General features: G+C 45.8%; 7 protein-coding genes across 7 annotated transcripts; 4 read left to right on the top strand and 3 right to left on the bottom strand.

The window, feature by feature from the left end:
• Positions 1-865: 865 nt before the first annotated feature.
• Positions 866-8,268, bottom strand: ARB_04984 (uncharacterized protein; the record flags this gene model as incomplete). Its single annotated transcript, XM_003016646.1, has 3 exons — positions 866-4,387; positions 4,439-7,720; positions 7,780-8,268. The coding sequence occupies 3 exons, from the start codon at positions 8,266-8,268 to the stop codon at positions 866-868; spliced, it is 7,293 nt and encodes a 2,430-aa protein (XP_003016692.1).
• A 681-nt stretch (positions 8,269-8,949) lies between these two features.
• On the top strand, positions 8,950-9,438 carry ARB_04983 (uncharacterized protein; the record flags this gene model as incomplete). Its single annotated transcript, XM_003016645.1, has 1 exon — positions 8,950-9,438. The coding sequence occupies one exon, from the start codon at positions 8,950-8,952 to the stop codon at positions 9,436-9,438; it is 489 nt and encodes a 162-aa protein (XP_003016691.1).
• Positions 9,439-11,048: 1,610 nt separating this feature from the next.
• ARB_04982 (uncharacterized protein) lies at positions 11,049-12,216 on the top strand (the record flags this gene model as incomplete). The annotated part of the gene is made up of 3 exons (XM_003016644.1): positions 11,049-11,463; positions 11,645-11,701; positions 11,807-12,216. 3 exons carry the CDS (start codon positions 11,049-11,051, stop codon positions 12,214-12,216), a joined length of 882 nt encoding a protein of 293 aa, XP_003016690.1.
• Positions 12,217-13,366: 1,150 nt separating this feature from the next.
• Positions 13,367-15,028, top strand: ARB_04981 (uncharacterized protein; the record flags this gene model as incomplete). The annotated part of the gene is made up of 6 exons (XM_003016643.1): positions 13,367-13,615; positions 13,676-13,920; positions 13,981-14,066; positions 14,122-14,289; positions 14,428-14,566; positions 14,620-15,028. The coding sequence occupies 6 exons, from the start codon at positions 13,367-13,369 to the stop codon at positions 15,026-15,028; spliced, it is 1,296 nt and encodes a 431-aa protein (XP_003016689.1).
• Positions 15,029-15,121: 93 nt separating this feature from the next.
• ARB_04980 (uncharacterized protein) lies at positions 15,122-16,320 on the bottom strand (the record flags this gene model as incomplete). The annotated part of the gene is made up of 2 exons (XM_003016642.1): positions 15,122-16,027; positions 16,138-16,320. 2 exons carry the CDS (start codon positions 16,318-16,320, stop codon positions 15,122-15,124), a joined length of 1,089 nt encoding a protein of 362 aa, XP_003016688.1.
• Positions 16,321-17,344: 1,024 nt separating this feature from the next.
• Positions 17,345-18,854, top strand: ARB_04979 (uncharacterized protein; the record flags this gene model as incomplete). Its single annotated transcript, XM_003016641.1, has 2 exons — positions 17,345-17,911; positions 17,970-18,854. 2 exons carry the CDS (start codon positions 17,345-17,347, stop codon positions 18,852-18,854), a joined length of 1,452 nt encoding a protein of 483 aa, XP_003016687.1.
• A 2,339-nt stretch (positions 18,855-21,193) lies between these two features.
• On the bottom strand, positions 21,194-23,058 carry ARB_04978 (GABA permease, putative; the record flags this gene model as incomplete). The annotated part of the gene is made up of 5 exons (XM_003016640.1): positions 21,194-21,628; positions 21,693-21,927; positions 21,994-22,683; positions 22,751-22,821; positions 22,924-23,058. 5 exons carry the CDS (start codon positions 23,056-23,058, stop codon positions 21,194-21,196), a joined length of 1,566 nt encoding a protein of 521 aa, XP_003016686.1.
• Between the last annotated feature and the right edge of the window lie 33 nt (positions 23,059-23,091).

Below are 23,091 nucleotides of genomic sequence, written 5' to 3'. Positions count from 1 at the left end.
ATCCGGCTATTACGAGGATCACATTGATTGGGATGAGTACTAGCCGGTACAGAGTATGCGTTTCCGTCAAGCAATTAGACGCATTGCCCGCAGACACCAGTAGATTCGATATTGCTTCCGATATACCCATGCGTATCTTGGTACTCTCCTTCATTAGACTGCTAGCAACTTGGAACATCCCAGCTGCTATTTCCACCTTATCTGCCAACTCGTGTATGCTGATCCGGTCAAATAAAGGGAATTCTTCGAGGGATGGGTATATGACTCTCAACGGGTATTGTCGAGTCGGATTCCTTAACCCGTTGATAACTGCTATGATACTAGTGGTAGGCGCTGTGATTTCATACTTGACTCTAATAGTGGTGGTTTGCTCTGACTCTTCTCTCAATATTACCTCGGCCACGGTGTCATCAGGAAAGGCGAGCGAGCACTCGGCTTGAGCTCTCCCTGCATAAGAAAAGTCATCATTTGCCTAATATGACCTTTGCTCAAGAGCGAGGGCATGGGTTTGCGAAATAAGATACCACGTTAATCATACCTACTTGTATAAGCGATGACTAGCGGGTGTGTACTCGGTACAGTGCAGAAATTGTCATAGTAATCAGCTGAATACGTTTTAAACTCACTTGTCGACCAATTAACGATTTAGACCAATAAGAACTCCCTTTTCACTACCATAATTGTATTTGTCAACCGCGCGCTTAGTAATTAATTAGTCAGCTCGACTGGTTTACAGAAGCTGGTGTCATGTGTTTCTAGCGCGAGGAAACGTGCTGAAAGTTTCAACCTCAGCCAACTGCATGTCAACGACAACGTCAAACAAAAGACAAACCACCCTTCTACTAAATAGATATGTATAAGAGATTCATGATCCAAGCATCAGACTCAACAGCTGAAATGTTAAGTAAGCTGGCGGACAGAGATCGGGAATCTTGGGCTGGTTCCGGCAGGCTGCAACAGCGAGAAGATTGATCGAATCCAACGGAATTGCACGACCGTTAGAAAGTATTCTAATAGATCTTTCGAACATTGTCAGGATTGCCGTGGCAGACTCAGTGCTTAGCAAACTGCCATCACTAGAGACCGTGATTCCAAGTGTTTTGCCATTTGGACGAGCAGATACCTCAATGTTTGTGGGTGCGGCGTATGGTTTTCGGAACCAGTCTAGCTGTGCACTGCAAGGTTCGGAATCTGGGCCGGCGCTCAATGTAACCACTGGAGTTTCGTCAATGTCATGATACTGAAGTAATGTGTCAAGCTTGGTACCGCTTGGCCATTGGGTACAGTTTTCCACAATATCCTGGAAACCCAAGGAATCGGCATCTCCCATAGCAAGGTACTGATTCATTGTATGGCGCTGGAGATCTATTGTTGTCCGCATAGAGCTGAAACATATTCTGACAGGAACTGTGTTCATGCATGGGCCAACAACCTCCTGTATCTGTGGCATACCGATGTTTCGCCCAGCAACGACAAATCCGTACACAACGTCCCTCTTGCCTGTTATTTGTCTGAGGACAAGTGACCATGCTGAACTCACGAGTGACGCGACAGTGACGCCCTTTGGCGGGATTGGCAACTCCACTGTTTTTTCAACATGGGTTTTCTCCACCCTTTGCAAGGGGGTTTCCATCATAAATCTAGCGGAAACTTGCGTCATATGTGACCCTTGGAGAAGATTTGTCCAATATTTCCTTGACTCACTCACTTTCCCAATGGTGTATGAGATGAAACCTGAAAATGACTGAGTTGGGCTCCGTGGAACTCCAGCATATGATTCTTGGAAACATCGAAGAATTAATGGCCACGACATGCCGTCATACTGTGCGTGGGACATACGGATGATAAGTTGAGACCCAGATATCGCATGTCGAATCAGTGTGAAAGATAAGAATAGCGAGCCTGAAATGATTTTGTTTTCCAGATCCTGGAGGCAAAATAGGTCGCTTGCCTTGCTTAAGTTCTTCACGCTGTTGTGAATCTCTAAAGGTACCTGAAGCCTTCGAATGACAACTTGATAAGTCCTGCCTTGGGTCGGTATGAATATTGTACGCAATATTGGAAATTGGTCGACAATGCTTTGACAAGCGTGACGCAGCCTGGTGACATCAGGGGTGTTGTCAAATCTCAGGTAGAAATAATTTAATGCGTCCCTTGAAGCTTCAGCTACGCGTGAGGCATAAAATGACTGTAAATCGGTCGCTGGAAGGATATCTTCGATGTCACTCGCAATATTAGCGTAGGGCCCAAGCCCTACCAAAGAAACAACTCTCTCCAAGTCCTTTCTCTGGACATGTGCAAACGGCTTGCCTATCAGAGTCTTCAAAATATTGTTGGAGGATGAAGATGCAATCCTGGCTTGTTCATCGATATGAGGGTGACGGAATACGTCTGCCACTGTCAGGTTAATACCGGATTTCCTTGCAGTTGTTACCAGCCTCATTGCTGAGACTGAATCCCCACCCAAGCGGAAGAAGCTATCGTCTAAGCTTATTTGGCTCCTGTCGATGTTCAAAACGAAACTCCACAATTGCTGCAGTGTCCGTTCTCTGGCTCCTGACGGCGTACGTTTGGAATTATTCTGGTGATCGCTTACACGGGCAAGCTGTTCACTAGTGAAATTGGAACCGATATCACGGAGGTGCTGGCGATCTGTCTTTCCATTCAGGGTGAGGGGTACGAAAGGTATTGTGAAAAATATGGACGGAACCATGTAACATGGCAGCCGATCTTCTAGTTGCTCAATGAACTCCTTTGATACCCAAACCGGAGACAACCCAGTTTTGGGTTCTTCGGGTCCATCGAGATCACCGAGTGGATTGCTTTGTGCATCGCTAGTGCAGATGAATGCAGCTAATGTCGCCTTCTCTTCTCCCGTCGGGTATATAACCTCAGCTACTACCCCTGATGCATTTGTCCAGCATTCACACACATGGTATTCAACCTCTCCAAGCTCCACTCGCTGTCCACGTAGCTTAACCTGTGTGTCTTTGCGACCACAGTATGTTAGGCTTCCATCTGGGTTTCTCTTTGCCAGATCACCTGTTTTATATATCTTACATCCCGGCAGCCAGGCAGGGTTGATAAACATGGCATTCGTCTTCTCTACATCGTGTAGATATCCTCGGCTGACCTGACGCGACTCAATGACCAGTTCTCCGATGCATCCGGCAGGGGCAAGACGGTTATAATCTGCTGCCTCGGTTATCCAAAGTCGTGTTCCATCTACAGCGTATCCTATATTGGCAGGGTCATCCGATACGTTCAGAGGACCGCTAATGGAGACGCATATAGTTGCTTCAGCTGGTCCGTATCCATTGTAGAGGGTAACCGTTCCTGCCCATGCTTCTAGGTCTTGGCGAGACATTGGCTCTCCACACAATATCATCCTTTTCAGGCAGGGGACATCCTGAGATCTAATGAGTCTCGCGACAGTTGGTGTGAGGAGCGCTAAATTCACTCGCATTTGGGTTATGCAACCTGCAAGATCTGATAGACGCGCATCCTCTGACGGAACACATACGCATCCTCCATGAGATAGAACGGTAACGATTTCCTGCAAGCAAGCGTCGAACGTGAAAGCAGCAAATTGCAGTGCACGAGTCTCTTCGTCGAATCCATAGCGTTTTCCATGTCCTTGGAGCACGCTTGTGCACAGGGAGCCGTGATCGATGATAATTCCCTTTGGCAACCCAGTGGTTCCTGAAGTATAAACGATCGTCGCTATATCAGAGTCATGAATTGTTGGAAGTGTTGTTGAAAGTAGGGCCCTCTCTACTGTTTCCTTATTCACTACAACTGTTGGCGTATCAACCGTCTCGAAAAGCGAGGAATATCTAGGCTCGACGATGATGAGCTTTGCCTGGCAATGATTCACTACACTCTCGAGTCGCTGCTGAGAATGAAGGGGGTTTGTGGCAACAAAGACGGCACCTGCTTTCAGAATCGCCAATATTGTTATGACAGACCAGCAAGATTTGTCGAGACATACGACAATGATATCTCCGTTGTTGACTCCTTGCTCGACAAGATACTTCGCGTAGGTGGTATAGTATTTAGTAAGCTGGCCATAAGAGTATTCTCCATCCCAAGATACCACCGCCTGAGTATTCAACTGTGCCATAGCTTGTCTCTCTATAGCTTCAAATACACACGTTTCTGTGTGATGCAGTGACTTCTGGTCTGAAGACTTCATGGCATGAAATTCATGCTTACCATCCAACGAGATGGTCTCCACCGATTTATCCGCAGAGTCCAGCAAACGATTCAATGCCTTTTTAAAAGCATTTGCAATATGTATCACATCTATGTCACTGAAAGATGGCCAATATAAAAAGCCCAGCTTCATGATACTGTCGACAATTTCGACGTTGGCAACAATATCATACTACTGCATCATCAGTAATGGTCTAGGGGAATTCAGTGCATTGAACCTTACCTCCGTCGGGTCATCTTGCTCCCTAATCTCCTCGAATGCAATGGAAGTGTTATAAAATGGGTCAGTTCGAGCAGTCCACTCCATGGAAACGGCCGTGTTGAACATAGCCTCACTGCCTTTCGGATATAACCTCGCCTTTAGTTCCGTTAGAGGATAGTGTTGGTATGGCATGCTTTCGATATATTCTTGTTGCATTCTTTCCGCAAGAGATACGAACGTTGTGCCAGTGCAGAGCTGTGCTCGACAAGGCTGTATGCTTAGGCATAGTCCAACCATTTTGTTCACATCTTTCACGGGTACATCTCTACCAGCAGCAACATAAGTGAAACATACGTCATTGGACCCAATATATGCCCTGAGGACCAATGCCCAAGCAACCCTAACAGCTGATGCCACTGTTATATGTCTTTCTTTGCACTTGGCTAGAAAATCACTGCTTTTCTCGTAGACGAAGTCCTTTCTCAAGAAGCGAGTGGGCAGGTCGTCAAACATCATCTGTTTACCGATGGGTATCATGCAGGGCGGGCAATCTTTAAGATACGTCGTCCAGTACCTAGCACTGGCCTCATTGTTTTGCGAAGCCACGTATTTTACGAATTCTCGATATGGCTGTGGCTGGTACAGGAGCTGTCCGTCATCGAAGACAGTTGCAAAATCTCTCATCAGGTTCTCCATGGCAGCACCATCAACTAAGGCATGGGATATCTCTATCATGAGGTATGTGACCTTGTCACCACATACGCATAGGGATATTCTATGGAACGTTGAACGCTTTGCAAATCGTTTGATTGACTTGGTAAATGTTTCCATAGCCTCAGAGGGTGAAAGATTCGCTGGGACTTCGTCTATACACACATCTACCGGGGCGTTGCGCAATACAATGGAATGGTACTCGGCACCGACTCCCAGGTCGTCCACAAATACTGTCCGCAATGAGGTATGGTGAGACACAACTCGGTGCCAGGCTGATTTAATCCTTCCGAGTTCTGGCAATTTCCCACCCTTCACAATCGGTTTATAGAAGAATCGAAGATGATATGAGCCTGGTTTCCGAATCTGGCCGAGGAACATACCTATTTGCATAGGTGTGCAAGGATACACATCTTCAATATCCTCTATATGTGAAACCCCTAGGCGAGACAAATCGTACTTTTCTCGAAGTTTTCGCCACGCTGGTGTGGAAGTGGAGGAAAGCAGCCTTGTCTGCGACTCATTGTTCCCAAGTGCTGTTGTCAAGGATGCCGCTCCAGCAACACCATTGCAAGTCAAAATATCAGTCATTGTCAGCCCTATACCTTCCTTCCTGCATTTTGCTACAACTTCTTGGGCTAGGATAGAACTGCCACCAAGTTGTATGAATGATTGATGACGACCAACATCCTGTGGTGACAAGTCAAGAACAGAACTCCATATATTTTGGACAAACTGTTCCATCTTACTCAAAGGCTTCCTGTCTTCAGGTTGTTGTATACCCCCAGTTATCTCACGAAATGTGCTTTCTGACATTTCTTCAACCCATCGGCGTACTCTAACACGATCAATTTTTCCAGATACAGACATAGGCATCCGAAGGATACACGCCCATATAGTCGGAACCATATACCTTGGAAGAGAATTTTGTAATCGTTTCCGGATGGATTGTATACTTTGATCAACCAAGGCACCTTGAAGAGTTGATATTTCGTCGTTGCTGTCGACAGGAGGTGATGACTTTATGGATATTATTCCCATCAAATTATCCTTACATCGTCCTGTCCTTGGAACCATCGCCATTGCATGGCCGACTTCTTGCTCGAGAGTCAAATGGTATTCTACTTCACCCAGCTCAAGGCGTTGACCATTGAGCTTTACCTGACTATCTAAACGCCCACAAAAGACAAGCGTCCCATCCGAGTTCCATCTCACTAAATCTCCAGTCCTGTAACAGCGCCAGCTGCTGTAGTGAGGATCTCCTTGAAGAAAAGCGATGTTCTGGACAAATGATTCCGCAGTCTTGACAGGATTTTTATAATAGCCTTGGCCGACAATAGCGCCAGAGACTAAAAGCTCCCCGGTGGCGCCAATAGGGACGAGCTTGTTGTAGTCTTCCGGGGATACCACCCAACATGCTGCGTTATTAGGAACTCCAATATTCAATGGATCAGTATTCTTGTGTGTTATGGCTCTTGTTGATGAATTGATTGAGCATTCACTTGGGCCATAGAATTGAAAGAGGTTGATTCGCTCGGACCACAGTGTGACCAGCTCTTTAGGAAATGATTCTCCTCCGAGGCAGAGAACCTGTAGTCCAGGTACTGCTTCAGGTTCCAACTGTCTGGCAAGTGACGGGGTCATGACCGCGAGACTGACGTTATATTTGTTAATTGCATTTGCAAGGCTCTCTTCGATTTCCTCCGTCCGGGGTACGCATACACATGCTCCAGAACCTAAACTAGTACAGATTTCAAGGAGGCTCATGTCAAATGTATGGCTTAGCATCTGAAGGACACGGTGCTTGGGTCCAAATTTCCATTCTGGGGCTTTTCTTAAAGCTCCATTCAAGAACGACGAATGGGATACCATACACCCTTTTGGAGCCCCTGTTGAACCGCTGGTGAAAATTATATAAAAGGTATCTTCCGGTTTGGATTTTGTTATTAGGGGCAGTTCGGACGTTGGTAGACAATTTATACGGCTGCCCTCTATCGGAATGCATTTTGGTCCAGTGGCCCAGAGGTGACAAAAATCTGATGTTGTCAATAAGATTGACGGAGATATCATTTGAACCATTGCTTCTCTTCTACCAGATGGCAAGTATGGTGGGATGCTCACGAATGCGCCGCCAGCTTTTGACACGCTCAACATAGCCACGATCGCCCACGCAGAACGCTCGAAAGATATCGGAACAACGCTACCGGGCCCAACTCCTTGGGATTGAAGGTATTTGGCTAGCAGAATTGACAGATTATTCAGTTCTGCGTATGTGAATTTCCCATCCCATGCATCGATTGCTTGAGATAGGGGATTTTCTCGTGCATGTCTCTCAACGACAGCATGGAAGCATTCCATCCATGGTTCTTTAGAAATGCCACTATTGAACTTCCACAGCTGAGAAATGTGCAGCTGACTCATGTATTCCAGAGAACCAAGCGGTCTATTGGAAATTCGTATAAAACCTGACAAGATTTTCGCAAACGTGGAACCGACGTTCATTGCCTGCTTATCAGAAAGCATAGAGTTCTGGTAACTCAGGCGGAAGTCTGTTCCTACTGTTGGGCCCATGGCATCTAGAGTAATAAATTTCTTCAAGTGCGTTGGTCAGCCACTATCGGTGTTGAACAGTAGAGGGAAAATGGAAATACCTTTACAAATTTCAGGGTTGATAAATTTGCTCTACTCGAAACATGACCGATCAGAATTGCAGTATTAACTTGTTGTTCAAGAATCTCGCGGTCTCCAACTTCTTCATTCGAAATGCTCTCTGATTTAAGCTTCTGGAGCAAACTGTGTGATTTCTGAACGAACTGTTGCTGTGTCTGATTCTCACTGGCATTTATATGGAATATCGAAGTTCGCCACTGGGATTCATCCTTGAGCAGGACATGAAAGGAAACTTTGGATGTGCCAATATATATTGATAGGGTCAATGCCCATGCTGAAATGACAATGGACTCTGACAAGTTTCCTGGCGTGAGATCTCCTTCCACACAAACGTTGTGGCGTTTCGTTTCCAACTCGAATTTGCTGCAAGGTGGAGAATAGCCATCAGTCAACAAGGGGAACTTTCCAATTGAGTCGTCCCTGTTTTCATTCGAGGTGCAATTGTAACTGCGCACTCGTGTTGAGTCCATTTTGATAACACAGACGAAAATAACGGGAAGACTGTGTCTAGCCACCCAAACTTCGCAATATTATTAATAAAAATTGTCGAGTTTTCTTCTTTTGAGAGGAATATGTCGGTATTTGCTGTCAAGTAAACGGGTGATGATAAATGTCTTTTTGAACTCCAGGTTCATTGCTCGCTGATACCACAAATCCCAGTTGTCTTCTCAGCTACAATTGTTACTCATGTGAACGGTTAGCTGGAAAAATGACGACGTGCTACCTGCTTAAGCGGGTCCTGATCCTTCGTCAACTCAGCTGTTGTTGACATCCACATAGAGCGCTTCCATGCATTATCAACCAGTCACCCAACTAGTAATACCCTCGTTGATGTTACTCTTAGCGAGCCAAGGTCGAATCTTTTTCCGGCATTGCCCGTCATGGTTCTTACAGCTGAATTCAGGGTTCAATACCTTGTCTATATGGGTTACATTGACAATGCATTTTCAATCCCCCCTGGTCTACATCTCAGCTGGCATCTACAAAAATATAACTGTAAACGGAGACCCTTTGAGTATAAAAGGCCCTGATTATCCTTCACCAAGCAAGCTTCTATCTACTCATCATCATCACCATTATCATCAATATCAGAAACCCTATCGCTTCAGATCTACAGCTTCACTGCAATCTCTCCTGTTATCACCACCAAAATGGGCTACCCAACCAACGCCGAAATCAAGTCTCTCTTGGAATCTCAATTCCACTCCAAACTCCAAAAGTCCGACCTCACCGATGACTCTGAAAGCCTCTTCCAGTTCGGACATTTGGACGAGCTCTTCTCCGATGATGTTGAAGTTCACATTTCCGGCCACGAGTTTCACTTGAATGGAAAGCACCGCGGTCTTGATGCCTTCAAGGAGCACCTTCAGTCCGATGACATGCCATCCTTGAACTCCATTATTGATGTCAACAAGCCGATTAAGGGCAGTGTTTTGCATGTCATTGGCGGCGAGAACGACGAATGGAAGGCTGCTGTTCTCCACAGCACTGCAACCACCCAGAACAGTAAGTTTATTCGATATATTTCAAAGATTAAGAATGCCTCTTCGGCTAACAATCACCTTGCTAAGACACCCCATGGAATCACGAGATGGCTGTTCTCATGCGCTTCAACCACGATGGGAAGATCACTGAATTAAGGGCCTATGCGGATACCCAACACGTCCACCAGCACATCGAGGCCCATAAGTAAATGATGATGTCAAACTTGTGCCGGCTACCTCCCACAACTTGCAAGTTCCCATCTCATGTATCACTTAAGATTAGTTAGCCTCCGACTTTTGAACAAGGCGAAAGGTACATAGCAATTCAATGGCAATTATTTATATTTGACTATATTCAGCAGGTTGATACAAACACTATGATACACATATTTCATTAGCTTTTGAATGTCTCGTCAAATCGTAAAACTAGTAAGTACCAGCGTGTTTACATAGCGTCAATATGTGTTCTTGCATAAACATGAGCATTTAAGTTGCTGTAGGTTAGGGTCCCTGTAAACACACTTATATTTGCTTCCAGCCTATCATCACCATTGATAGAGTCATGGGCTAGCCGTTAGCGAGTGTGACTTGCAGGGATTATTCGTATCTGCTTCGTCACGTAAGTGCAGTTGCCGAGAGAGACGTTGCAAAGTCCCGCGATGTTTAAGGCCCAGATTTCGTATTATAGTCTATGTGCCAGCAACTATACCCAGGGATAAAACCGCTATATACAGAAGATTGCAATCAATGGGTAGTTCTATTATCGGGCTTAGTTCCCCCGCAATACCGTGTCCAAGAGCCAAAGAAATGCTGGAGAGTGAGAGATCCTTCGTACTATTCGGCACAGATACTTCTAGTTAAGAAAACTGTTTTAGTTAAAGTCACACTGCGTAGGTTTTATGTCAATATCAGAGAACAATTATTCATCCAAACTGCTAACCGCCGAGATTTGCGTATCCCATAACCATCAGATATCGTTGTAGCTCATTTTGATGATTACTATTGAACGGTGGGGATGTTGGGTTAAAATTAACTTACGGACCAGCCCGTGACCCCACAAGCCTAATCAACGCCCCACAGGGCCGGACTTTGCTCGTTTTGGTTATGTAAATTCAACTCAATATACGCGAACACTATGCAGAATTGGGCGGTGCCAGCGTCGACTGGGGCCTGAAAGGAAAACCAAGCCCACGGCAAACATCGGGGCTGGCACTATGGGCAGTGTTTGCAGCTGGACTGCCCCGCAACAGGGCAGGGAGAGGAGCCAATGCTGTAGATGGCCCTACAAGCTGAAGGTGATATAGCATCAATGGATCACTCATCAGCTTTTCTATGGGCGAGACAGAGATTCACATCATGGTGAACGAACTTCCGCATCATGGATTCCATAGGGCAGGGCTGTCATACAGGCATCAGATTTACCCCACCATGCCGTTCGAGAAACAGGGGTAGTAAGCTGAGTCATATAGGTTCTAGCCCGACGTAAGCAAATAAAAGTCCTCCGGATGCACTACTATCTTATTGGTTAATAGCGACTGTTGGCAGCTGAGTATCATTCCAAATTTCTGCCTTGCTCGGGGGGATTGTTGCCAAGAAACTGGTGACATTAATGTCCGGCCCTGTTGTTCGGGTGACAATATATCGTTTTTGTATCACTTCTCCCCTCCTCACGTTATAGCCTCAGCTATCAGCATACATTCACCTACACTTTCTATCTCAAGATCGTGTTGATACTGCCCTTAGCCACATCACAATCATTCCCAAGCATGGGGCCTGACGCTCTTACCACCTCCAAGCCGAAACAGTGCTCCGAAGCCATATGGAAAGATCCAGAAGTCGTGGAGGGTTACCGCTCTGCGGAAAAGGTGACCATTGCTTTTGCTAGGTCGTTGGTCGAGCAATCAGGTATCTTATCCATTCGGAATGAGGAGGAACCACTGTCCATACTGGACAATGCCTGCGGGACAGGGGCAGTCTCGGCCGTTCTGCATGAGATGCTTCCTGATTGGAAGACCAAGTGCAAGTGGACGTTGACATGTGCAGACCTGTCTGAAGCAATGATCAATGTGGTCAAGGAAAAGATAGAAGCTGAAGGATGGGAAAACACCGACGCTGCAGTCGTGGATATGCAGGAGACCGGGTTGCCGGCTAACAGTTACACTCATGTGTTTGCCGCTTTTGGTTAGTTATATACGGAAAATATCTCCTTGATAAAGGTGATTAGTTTGCTGACGCTTTGGGCCCTTCAGCAATAATGGGCGTGCCAAAGCCCCAGGAGAGCCTAGACGGTGAGGCCTTTTCAATCCTTGTAGCCAGGCTTTGTATACCAGGAATAGCCATCAACTGATAACCTAGTATGTAGAGTGCCTCCGGATTCTAAGGCCGGGTGGAACACTCGCATTCACCACCTGGAAAAAGAGTACGTATGCCCTAGGACCTGACATCTAACGCTAGTCCGCCAAGCTATATCTGCGGCAGTTAATGACTCCCAAATTTGCCTGCTGACCCCATGTCCTTTCAATAGCCGGATGGAGTGAAGATATCAATGCTGTCATTGCTACCATGGCCCCTGACCTTCCACAACCTACGTCCGATGAATTTCTAATGTCACTCGGCAGCGGCGATGAATGGCATAATCCCACTTGGGTTGAAGATCAGTTGCAGAAACGGAGACTCGAAGATATCCAAGTACGACTCGTGCAAATGACCATGGCAACCAGCAACCAATCGGAGATCATGCCAGCATTGGGTCCAATTATGTCACATATACCGGCCAGATTCTGGAACGAGGAGCTAAGGGAGAAGTACGGGCCTGGTTTTGCATCAGCAGTCTCGGACTACTTCACATCAACGTATGGTGTTGATAGGCTTATTCCCATGAATTGGATTGCCATCGTGGCTACCGCAACAAAACCCGCTGGGATGACGCATTAGGCTTGCTGGACCAAAGGTGCAAAAAAGAGGGAATCGTGAGGCAGCTTCCTGTACATCCGAGACAATGAGAGCAGCAAAATAGGCCAGATATAGCGTGTTGTAGTGATATCGATGCAAGTTCAGAAGAAAACAACTTCATGTGCTCCTGGTTTGTTTGTAATTTTTGTCGTCACAAAGTAAGGGACGATGTGGCCCGTGCTTCCTGTATCGATACCGGATTAATATTATCCCGTGATGATCACGTGAGATAGTGAATTTTAGTCAGCAGCCGCGTCGACGCTGATTCTTCTATGATGAAGCCAACAATATCCAGCTCGACAGATGGAAATTACATGAAGGATCATATGTTGATAGAGAACGATACGTCCCGTGTTAGGATTTCCATATAGGACAGAGGTGGAGAATTAGTAGACCTATTGTCTCTCATCTTCTCCCCATTCCTGGGTCATTATTTCATTAACCTTAGGAACTCCCCTCCTGATACCTTAATCATGTAAACGGGAAGTGAAGCGGCCAAACCCCATGAGATGATCTCTTGGATGCAAAATCGAGATGAATTAAACCTGGAATCCCTGGAATCGTTGATATATATATATATTGTTGAACACTACGGACTATACATACCGTTGAGTTTCAAGGGCCCAACCAAGTGGGAGGAAGCGGAAACAGACAACGCCTTCTAGCTCGCTCCCTGGCCTTAATAGTCGACTTTGTTGTAGCTAGCACCTATCAATCGATATATATGCGGCTTAATAGCATATATTAATTGTTTAATATTACCTACTCCCGTCAATAAAACCATGAAAGTAACTATCGAGTTAACTAACTAGTGGGGGGGGATAGTTAGCCGATTTAGCGCCAAGCTGACGCTCCCAAAGCCTAAAGAGACGGACGGCGGGTATCAAGCATTCAACAACACCGATCGAACCACCAAAGCTAAGACTGATTGTTCGTCTCCTGCTTGTCAGTAACACACGTCAACCAGCTGCGGGACGCCATCTAAATATACTATGGTAGAAGACATGCAAGCAGCAAAACTGTTGAGCCGGTACTGGGGGCAAAACGTACCAGGTTAGTGCAGCTAATTTTGAGTCACATCATGCATAGTTAACCGAGTATCACAACGAAATCTACTATAGCATATTTACTAATGGCTACCATAGGAAGACTGAGCGTAGCTGAGCTTCTTTTTGATGTCCCTTTGGACTACTCAAACCCATCTTCCACATCGCTCCGGTTGTTCGCCAGGAGCGTGCAGCGGCGAATGCCAGGGTCCACTATCGAGGATAAAGACAGACAGCTGCCCTGGATTGTCTTCCTGCAGGGTGGACCAGGAGGAGCTTGCCCACAGCCTCAGGAGGTAGGCTGGGTTGGGCCATTGCTGGATCGAGGGTACCAGGTGAGTCTTCAGAATCGGGATGAGTAACTGTAGAACACATCGTTGAATTATTTTGATTAGATCCTTCTCCTTGACCAGCGAGGAACAGGGCTTTCAACCCCTATCACTGCTGCGACGCTTGCTCTTCAGGGAAACGTAGTAAAGCAGGCCGAATATCTTAGGCTATTCCGTGCCGATAATATTGTGCGAGACTGTGAGGCAGTGCGTAAACTACTGACTGCTTATTACCCTCCAGATAGGCAGAAATGGAGCGTTCTTGGCCAGAGTTTTGGAGGATTCTGTGCCATTACGTATCTTTCTAAGTAGTAAGTTACTACTCTTTCAAATCTATAGGTTGTCGTACAAATGTAACCTTCATCATCTAGCCCTGAGGGACTTAAAGAGGTCTTCACAACTGGTGGATTACCGCCTCTTGTGTCAAAGCCTGATCCTGTGTACGAGAGGACTTACGGTAAGTTAAAATAGATTGGGCTATCTTTAGTTCAATATACAGCTGACATCTACAGACAAGGTCCAGTCCCGGAATAAAGTGTACTATTCCACTTTCCCGGAAGACGAAGATCGAGTACGGGTTATACTCAAGCATCTCCAAACCCACGATGTTAAGCTCCCTGATGGCTCATCGTTAACTCCAGAACGCTTCCTCCAGCTAGGAATTCATTTTGGAATGAAAGGTACGCCATACTTCACCAGTGGCTTCTCGTAACCAATGACTAACATATGCGTATAGGGGGCATCGGTTTAGTTCATAGTATGATACCTTCAGTAACTACACTGTACTTATTCACTGACTAACAATGTCGGAATATTAGGCATTATTTTGAAATGCATTAATGAACTGGATACTTTTGGCTTCCTTACACGTCCTACTCTATCACTCATTGAGAACGACACGAGTGCAGACAACGGCATTTTATATGCCATAATGCATGAATCTATCTACTGCCAAGGGTAAGACGTCTCTCATGATCGAGTGGATATCAGAATCTAACGTGATACCGTAGGGAGGCATCAAACTGGGCGGCCGAAAGATTACTACCCAAGTTCTCTGGGTTCAGAGGTGCTCACAACCCTGATGGCATCTACTTCACTGGGGAGATGGTATACAAACACTGGTTTGAGTCGTCCACTGAGCTTGGCCAGCTCAAAGAGGTAGCCGATATTCTTGCTTCCTACAATGACTGGCCTCAGTTGTATGATAAGGAAAAGCTGGCGCGCAACGAGGTGCCAGTATACTCCGCCACATATGTCGAGGATATGTACGTGCACTTCAGCTACGCCAACGAAACAGCTGCCACTATTGGCAATTGCAAACAGTTCATCACCAACACAATGTACCACAACGGACTGCGTTCGAATTCCGCTGAACTTATTGCGCAGCTGTTTGCTCTTCGTGATGATACGATTGACTAGAAGTATTAAATTTGTGTGGGGAAATGATATGCGGTGTCTTGGACATGTGCCGTCGACAAAAACACATCTATAGAGTAAATATAAATGCGTCTTCTAGTCTGCTATTTCTCTTGCAACATCGATCAGTCGCAACTTCTGTGAATCCCGCGGGTGGAACTGTGCGATCTTGGCCTTGACTAGGAACCTTGAAGCCGCGGAGTCTTGGTCTAGTTCGACGTACGATGACGTAGTCGCTATGCTCAGCAGCGAATCTAGAAGAGACTGCATTTCTTGCGCAGCAGCTTCCCTTGGGTTATTGATTCTAGTAACATCTTCCTCATTGTCGTCCCCATTCTCTCCATCGCGCCCACTAGGCTGACCTCCTCTCTTGCCTCGATGAATTAGCTCGTCTATGCGTTGCTGCTGCTTCTTATTACCAGTACTTTGTCCACTGCTAACCCTGGAGGCTTTTCGTTCTTTGCCTCTTGTTGTATATCCAGCTTCAAGAGTCGAATCAGATACCTCGACCTGATCACCAACAACCGGCCCACCAATATCCTCTGCTGCAAGCATCGGTGCAAGATGTTCCTCAATGAACTCCTTTAACGCGTTTTGCAGCTCTGCAGTTTTCTCATCTATCTCAACGCCTTTTCTTCGGTGTTCCCTGATCTGTTCTTTTGCAGCTCGGTTCAAGTCTTGTCTTGATTTCTTCCGTCCAGTATCATTCTCGTCTCGTCCGTTCTGGCGAATATCCCGTATTCTCCGCTGGAGTTCGGTAGTTATTGCATTGGCGTCTTGTAGATCGGCTTCTTCAGCTTTTAGTCTCTCACGATCACGGACAAGCTGTTCTGCCGTTGAAGGAATGGTGTGCTTGAATTCTTGAACCAATCGACGAGCTTCCCGAATAGCCAAGAGACCATTCAATGGCGAGTCCGGGGCCGGAAGCTGGGGCTCTCCATCGGATAAGAGCGACTTGTATGCCTGGATAGCCCTGCGTGTCTGTGACAGTCGTTCGTGTGGCTGTAAGTGTGGACGCGGTAACTCCAGAGGATTCGTAGACGCACGCAGCTATAAAATCACTGGTTAGACAGGCCCAAACATACCGTATCGGCCAAACACAGGTGGCATACCTCTCTCAAAGCAGTCTCCTGTCGCTGGACCTGCTCGCGTAGGCCGCGCAGTGTCTTGTCTATCTGCCTGTTGTATTCTTCGTAGTCAGCGGCTGTCAACGCGCCTTTTTCACGCTCTTTCTCGATGTCCCGGCACGACTCCTGGTAAGCTCGTATCCTCTCAACCACCTCTTCAGCCACCATCCTGTCCCGCCTTGTCTTATTGTCTGCTTGTCTTCTCCTTGTCCTCTGCTTGTCTGCGCTCTTCCTTTCCTGCTCGTTCTTGTTTGGCCTGCTGCAATGCTGATTCACGTGACTACCCCGGATGTCCCAAAGGGGACTAGCGCGAATCCCCCTAACTTCTTTTTTTTCAACCTCAACTCTCGACTTTGCGAGCTTCAACCTCGACTTCATCTCCAGCGTCAGCACTTTCGCATCGCCAAACGAAGAGCGAGCCCTCTGGCGTTGTCTTGCTAGGTTCTCGCCGTTGAGTCGACACTTTTCGGCGGCCCTTTTCTCGCCAAGCTCCTTTGTTTGGTGACCTGCGCGCAACCGTCACGTCCGAAACCCACCCTTCCGCGTCTCAGCAGCTTCGATCCATACTTGGGCAAACAAACTAGAAGTTTCGTTTTCTGGCCCTTCGCCTTTTATTCACTTGCGTTTTCAGGCACAGCCGTCAATTATCCTTTGTTTTCCTGCTCGCTGAGTGGTGACGTTCTCGTTAAACCCGTCTGCTCAACTACAAATCACCACACCTCCTAATCTCTCCCACAAACACCACTGTCCTTCTTTCAGAGCTTCTGGGCTCGGGGAAAAAAAAAAAGAATTACATATCAGCCTTACTCTCGCATCCTTATTCACCAGTCAACCGCTCGAATCTTACACAAATCAACACGCCCTGCACCCTCACAATATCTATCTACACCAATTCCGCTCTCAACAACACCACACCTCCCATCACCTTTCTCTCAGTCCGACCACTGCACCAGCAAGTTTTCCTTGGGAACTCCTGGTGTACATAAGAAAAGACCGATTTGACAAGAGAAAGGAAAGAAAGAAAGAATCTAAAGAAAGTTTCAGCTTCACTCCGGCTTCTACCTTGTTTTTTTTTTCTCAGTCTTCCTCTTCTCTCAAACGTAGGTGATCGATTACCGCAAGAAACGACAGAAAAGAAGCAAAAAAAAGGTCCCAATCAACCACTAAATACCTCTACACGCGCTTTTCAGCCATGTCTGCCTCGCCAACTTCAGCCGGTCCGTCAACTAAACGACCCCTCGAGGACCCATCTTCACCTTCCGGGCCTAATGACCAGCCAGAGGCCAAGCGTCAAGCTTTGGATAAGGTCGTAAAGGCTGAGGGCGATGAATCGAAGGCCCAAGAAGGTGATAAGCCTACCAATGAAAAGAGTGTGAACGGCACCGAAAATGGTGCTGGCGGTGAAAATGGCGTCAAGGATGGTCAAGGTGATTTGCTAGTCCCTGATGCCCCTAACAATGGCAAAACCGCTCCTGCTCCTGCCCTGGAGACGCAGCCAATTCAATCCACAGCTTCCCACAACGACCGTGCCACGTCGAACCCTCCAACTACCAGCCAACCTGCCCAGGACGAAACTGGCTGGGTACACATCAGAGCCGTCATCTCCAGTGCTGAGGCTGCTACTGTTATTGGTAAAGGTGGAGAAAATGTCTCCCAGATTAGACGTCTGTCTGGCGCCAAGTGTACCGTGAGCGACTACTCTCGCGGAGCAGTGGAGAGAATCCTGACCGTTAGTGGCATGCAAGATGCAGTTGCAAAGGTATGATCACATACAACTTTATATAATTGGCAACGTTTCTTGTTCTAACTATTTACAGGCTTTTGGTTTGATTATTCGTACCCTAAACAATGAGCCACTTGAAGCACCCTCAACTGCCCAGTCAAAGACCTACCCTCTCCGTCTTCTCATCCCTCATATTCTCATTGGCTCTATCATTGGCAAATCGGGTGTTCGCATCCGCGAGATCCAAGAGGCATCTGGTGCTCGTCTCAATGCTTCGGACTCTTGCCTCCCCCTCTCTACCGAGCGATCACTTGTTATTCTTGGTGTTGCTGACGCCGTGCACATTGCAACCTACTACGTTGCTGTCACATTGGTTGAGCAGTTGACTGAGAGATTTGGCGGTCCTGCTGCATCTGCTTATGCCACCCGAAGTGGTGGCCCTGCTGGTGTCGTTCCTGGTGGTATGCAGGTCGTGCCATACGTTCCGCAGCCAGCTGGAGGACAGTACGGACATCCTGACAGCCTACGCCGGAACAATCCTCAAGCCAACCGTGCTGCCCCTGGAGGATATGGTGTTCCATATATGCAGCAGCCTGCTCCTCACCCCCATGCTCCACAGCCGAGTCTTCACTACGGTGCCTCTCCACGGACGGGATATACCGGAGCTGGACCTCATCAGCCCGCTCCATATGGCGCTCCTCAGCCTCCGCATGGCGGCCATGTCCCTCCAAATGGCCCGCCAATGGGTGCAGCCGTTCCTGGTCAACCTCTTACCCAGCAGATCTACATACCCAATGACATGGTAGGCGCAATTATTGGGAAGGGAGGAGCAAAAATCAACGAGATTCGACACCTCAGTGGCAGCGTTATCAAGATCAACGAGCCCCAAGATAACAGCAATGAGCGATTGGTCACTATAACTGGTACTCAGGAGTGCAACCAAATGGCGTTGTACATGCTCTATTCACGACTTGGTTAGTTGACTTCTCACCTCTAATACACGAACAATATGCTAACCGCTTCACCTTATAGAGAGTGAAAAACACCGAGTCTAATTTGGTATGAAACTACGTGATCCCTTTTTTGTTTTGCAACCATAGTATTTCGGGCGCTTAATGTCCTCTGGCCAAGTCCTTGATTTCCTTTAACAAAAAACATACTTCCTCAATCCTCTTATTCTTTTTTTTACTGAAGTATTTTTAACTCGCAATTTTCTACTTCCTATGCTTCCTATTTTTGACATTCGTTTTTGTGGCATTCCTCTCTACTATCACGGGTTCCCTGGATGTAATTCCTTCACTGGTGTATTTCTATCCCGCTACTTGTTATGAAATTGCTCATCGTGCCGCCTTAAAAACAAATCAGGATCTATCTGCCTTCATCATGTTATCCTACCTAGCCCGACTCATAATTGCCCACCTTCCTCGTCTCCCTTCTCACATTGGACACTAAATTACGCCCTATTTATGAATGACCTACCGTAACACTTGCACATCCATCATATACAGCCATCTATTTCCCACCTTGCCCTTAAATCAGGACAATACAGCTGTGGCTGGTAAAACTATTGCCTACCAACGTTCACACAGCTTTATCACCCCCTTTTTGGCTTCGCACGTATGGTTGCTTCGCTCTTGATATGGCAAGCACCTATGGCCGATCAAAGTTCTGCAAACGGATAACTGATGAGAAACACCATCTGAAGTCATCATCGCAGGTTAATAGGTTTCGGAGTCTGCTTTCATGAATTTTCCTTGGGAATTGTTCTGGCTATCCCAGCTGAGAGCAAGTGTGAAAACCAAAGCAGGTAAGTAAATGAAGTTCTAGACTAACTGTTCCATCATAGTCAATCTAGGCTTCTTCTCAAATCTCTGCAATCAGGTTTGAATACAGTCATACAATCAAGTTGTCGAAATGATGGTCTTTGGACTGAAAAATATAACGTCGAGAACGCTGAAATACACATTAACAAAGCTACAAGGGGTCCAAAAAGTATCGGTACATCGCCACAAATATCTCTACTACCAACATCTACTCCTTTTTCAAAATATCAACCAAACCATTAATATAAGAGCCTTTAGCATCAAAATTAGTCTAAATAGAAGGCTAGGAACTAAATTATCTAAATCTACTTATTCTACTATCTATTCCTAGTACCTTACTAATATTAAATTATCTATTATCTAGAAGAATTTCTAAATCTCTCGTACTATATATTATCGAACTATTAAATATATATTAAAATACTCTATATTTAGTTCTCTATTATAACTAGGTAGACTAAAGACTTTATCCCCTCGAGATATATATTATCTTTATTAAATTATACATAGATACCCTAATATCGTATATAAAAGCCTTATTATATATTTAGGGGTCTCTATTTATAAATCTACTATAAGGAATTATCTATATAAGTTCTACCTTTAAAAATAGTGCTTAAAGGACTATATTCGATTAAAGAAATATAATATATAATAGAGGTTAAAGTTTATAAAGAAATAGAAGGATTATAAGGACTAGAAGAAGATATATTTTTTAGATAAATACTCTATATAGAGAAAGGCCAATACTTATAAGGTCTATATCTTCTAGCTTATAGGAGAGGCCTATAGATAGGACTTAATAAACCTTATAAACTATAGGAAGGATATTTTATAGATAGTATATAGCTTAATTCGACTTAGTTTGCGATCGGAGTTAATAATTATAGAAAGAGATTCTACTTCTAAAAGAAACGGATTTATAGCCTAATCCTATATCTAAAGCCTTATAGACTCTCTCCTCCCTATTTATAAGTCTAGCTATATATTCTAGTAAGATAACGCGAGGATATATATAGCTAAAAAGATATAAGAGTGGTTTAAAAGGTATAGAATATATATTATAGAATAGTCTCCTTACTCCCCTAATTTAAACCTAATTAAATATATCTAGGGCCTTTTAAAATAGAAGATATTTAAGCTTTATTCGGAGCTTACTTTATATAGAAGATCTTAAATTAACTAGATATTATTTCAAGGAGCTATCTAGGATACTTAGAAATCAATCGATTAGGGTACTATTAATAGACTTATTTAATCTATACTATAGCGATTAGCTATAGTCCGAAAAGCTAAGGGCTAGTATACTAAATATTGACTATTTATTATATATATTTTATAGGAGCTATAAGATAGAGTATTTGGCTGAGATATTTGCGTTTTAAAGGTGCTGCAATTTTACCTTTTTTGGAATGTACCGATACTTTTTGGTTATAACTGTATTTTATACGAAAATGCCGCCCAAAAACGAATATGAAAATATACCAGAGCTAGGTCAAGCGCTCTTTCTCACATACTCCACGGGCCCAACATACTTATGTCTCCCTTGGAAGGCAAAGTATATCAGACTAAACAACAACACTCCAAAGTAATTAACGACACTCCAGTTCATCCCATCCAGCGCCGGCTTTGGCGCTGGCGGGAAGAAGCAGAAAACATATGCCAGCAGCAGGAAGGCAATGGAGAGCAAGTTAATGGGCAGGCCAAGAGAACCCATGCGGAAATGCGAGGGAAGCAATTTTTCGCCGCGTATCCTCTTGAGAGCCATACATGATATGGAAACAATGTAACTGGATAGCAGCGCACAAAGACCAAGGGAGGTGATTTGGTTGAACGCAATCGTACTACCGATGTTGATAAGAGAGAGCAGCGAACTCACTATGACAGTGAAAATGATAGCATTGAGTGGAATATCCCACCCAATTGGGACCTATGGATTTCAGAGTCAGTAACTTTCTTATGACCCAGGCAAAAGGCTTTTGAAAATGTCGTACCGTTTGGAAGAAATTGCCGAAAGGAAGGCCATTATCTCGGGCAAATGCGAAGAGCTGTCTTGAAGCAGTAGCCATGTTCGTCATGCCACAGAAGATGGACAGCGAAGTCATGATTGCTGTCATAGCAGTGGCGCCCGGCTTAGACATGGTGGCATTATAAAATACTTGGATGAAGGGGTATCCTGTTGGTGTTGCAAGGACGCTCTCAACATCACCGATTGTATAGCAGAAAGTGCTATAACTGACTGTCAGCCCTTGAGATTATAAACCAGTATTAAGTGCAACCAAGCGAACAACTTACATCACCATGATGATACCTAGAGAACCATTAAACAAGGCGGTTGCGAGCATCGCCTTAGGTAGCGTTTTCGATGCATTCTTCAACTCCTCAGACATGTGAGTTGCAGCATCGGCTCCCAGGAGTGACACGACGGGCGTGATTATTCCAACCAGACTGGCCAGTCCTTTGCTCCCCCATCCTTGCGCATCCTCGACTTTTGTCCATACATCCTTCGAGGAAGACCGTGGGGCAAGAATCCACAGTGGGATCAAAATTGCAAAGAAGCCGGCAACGTGAAGGATAAGAACGACACCTTCGACCACCGGGAGTCGCTTCGCAAGGATCGTGTTAAAAAGGGCGCAAAGCGCAATGACAGCCATCGCCATCAAGGTTCCGTGCCACCGCTGGGGTTCATAGTTGTCATAGTTAAGAATAACTAGTCCCTGGATCTCGGTCCCGGCTAGGAAGCAGGAGGACGCTGTACCAGCTTGCCATCCAAGCACACACAACCAGCCGATGATATAGGACAGAAATCTCTGAGAACTTCGGGGCGCAAACTCTGAAATCCAGTGGTACTGGCCACCAGCAGTTGGCGCCATGGAAGCCATCTCAGCCATCGACGCGATCACCAGCGAAAAACCAACGACGGTCCCAAGATAAACATAGATCAACCCGGCTGTTCCTCCATTTCCAAGGCCAAAAGCTGCGGTCCTGCGGCCTTGTCAGTACTGGTAGATAATAAAGCAGTCCGTCAGGTGTGAGTCTTTAGAATACTCACCCAAGAGTACTCTCCCATGTGCTCATCAGGATCATGGAGAAGCCAAATATAGATAGAAAGCCAAAATTACGCTATATTGCAGCAAGATGGTCACATTAGAAGACAATCTGAGTAAGGGCATTCTATGCTGGGTACGACATGCTGCGCTTCAACCCATTGGACTGTTCACTCACTTGGAGCTGCTGCTGTTTGCCCATCCGCTGCATATCCTGCACATCGTTTGCGGTGCCATCTCGCAGGCTGATGAAGGTGTCCCCAGGCACATCAGATCTGGCATCATTAACCTCTGTGTCAGATGTTCTGCCCATGATGAAACCCAAGTTCCCACCTATCGGCCACCA

This window comes from Trichophyton benhamiae, assembly GCF_000151125.1.
Source record: "Trichophyton benhamiae CBS 112371 chromosome Unknown contig01989.5, whole genome shotgun sequence".
Classification (NCBI taxonomy): domain Eukaryota; kingdom Fungi; phylum Ascomycota; class Eurotiomycetes; order Onygenales; family Arthrodermataceae; genus Trichophyton; species Trichophyton benhamiae.
The sequence above is the reverse complement of the archived record's forward strand: the minus strand, read 5'-3'. Positions and strand labels throughout refer to the sequence as shown.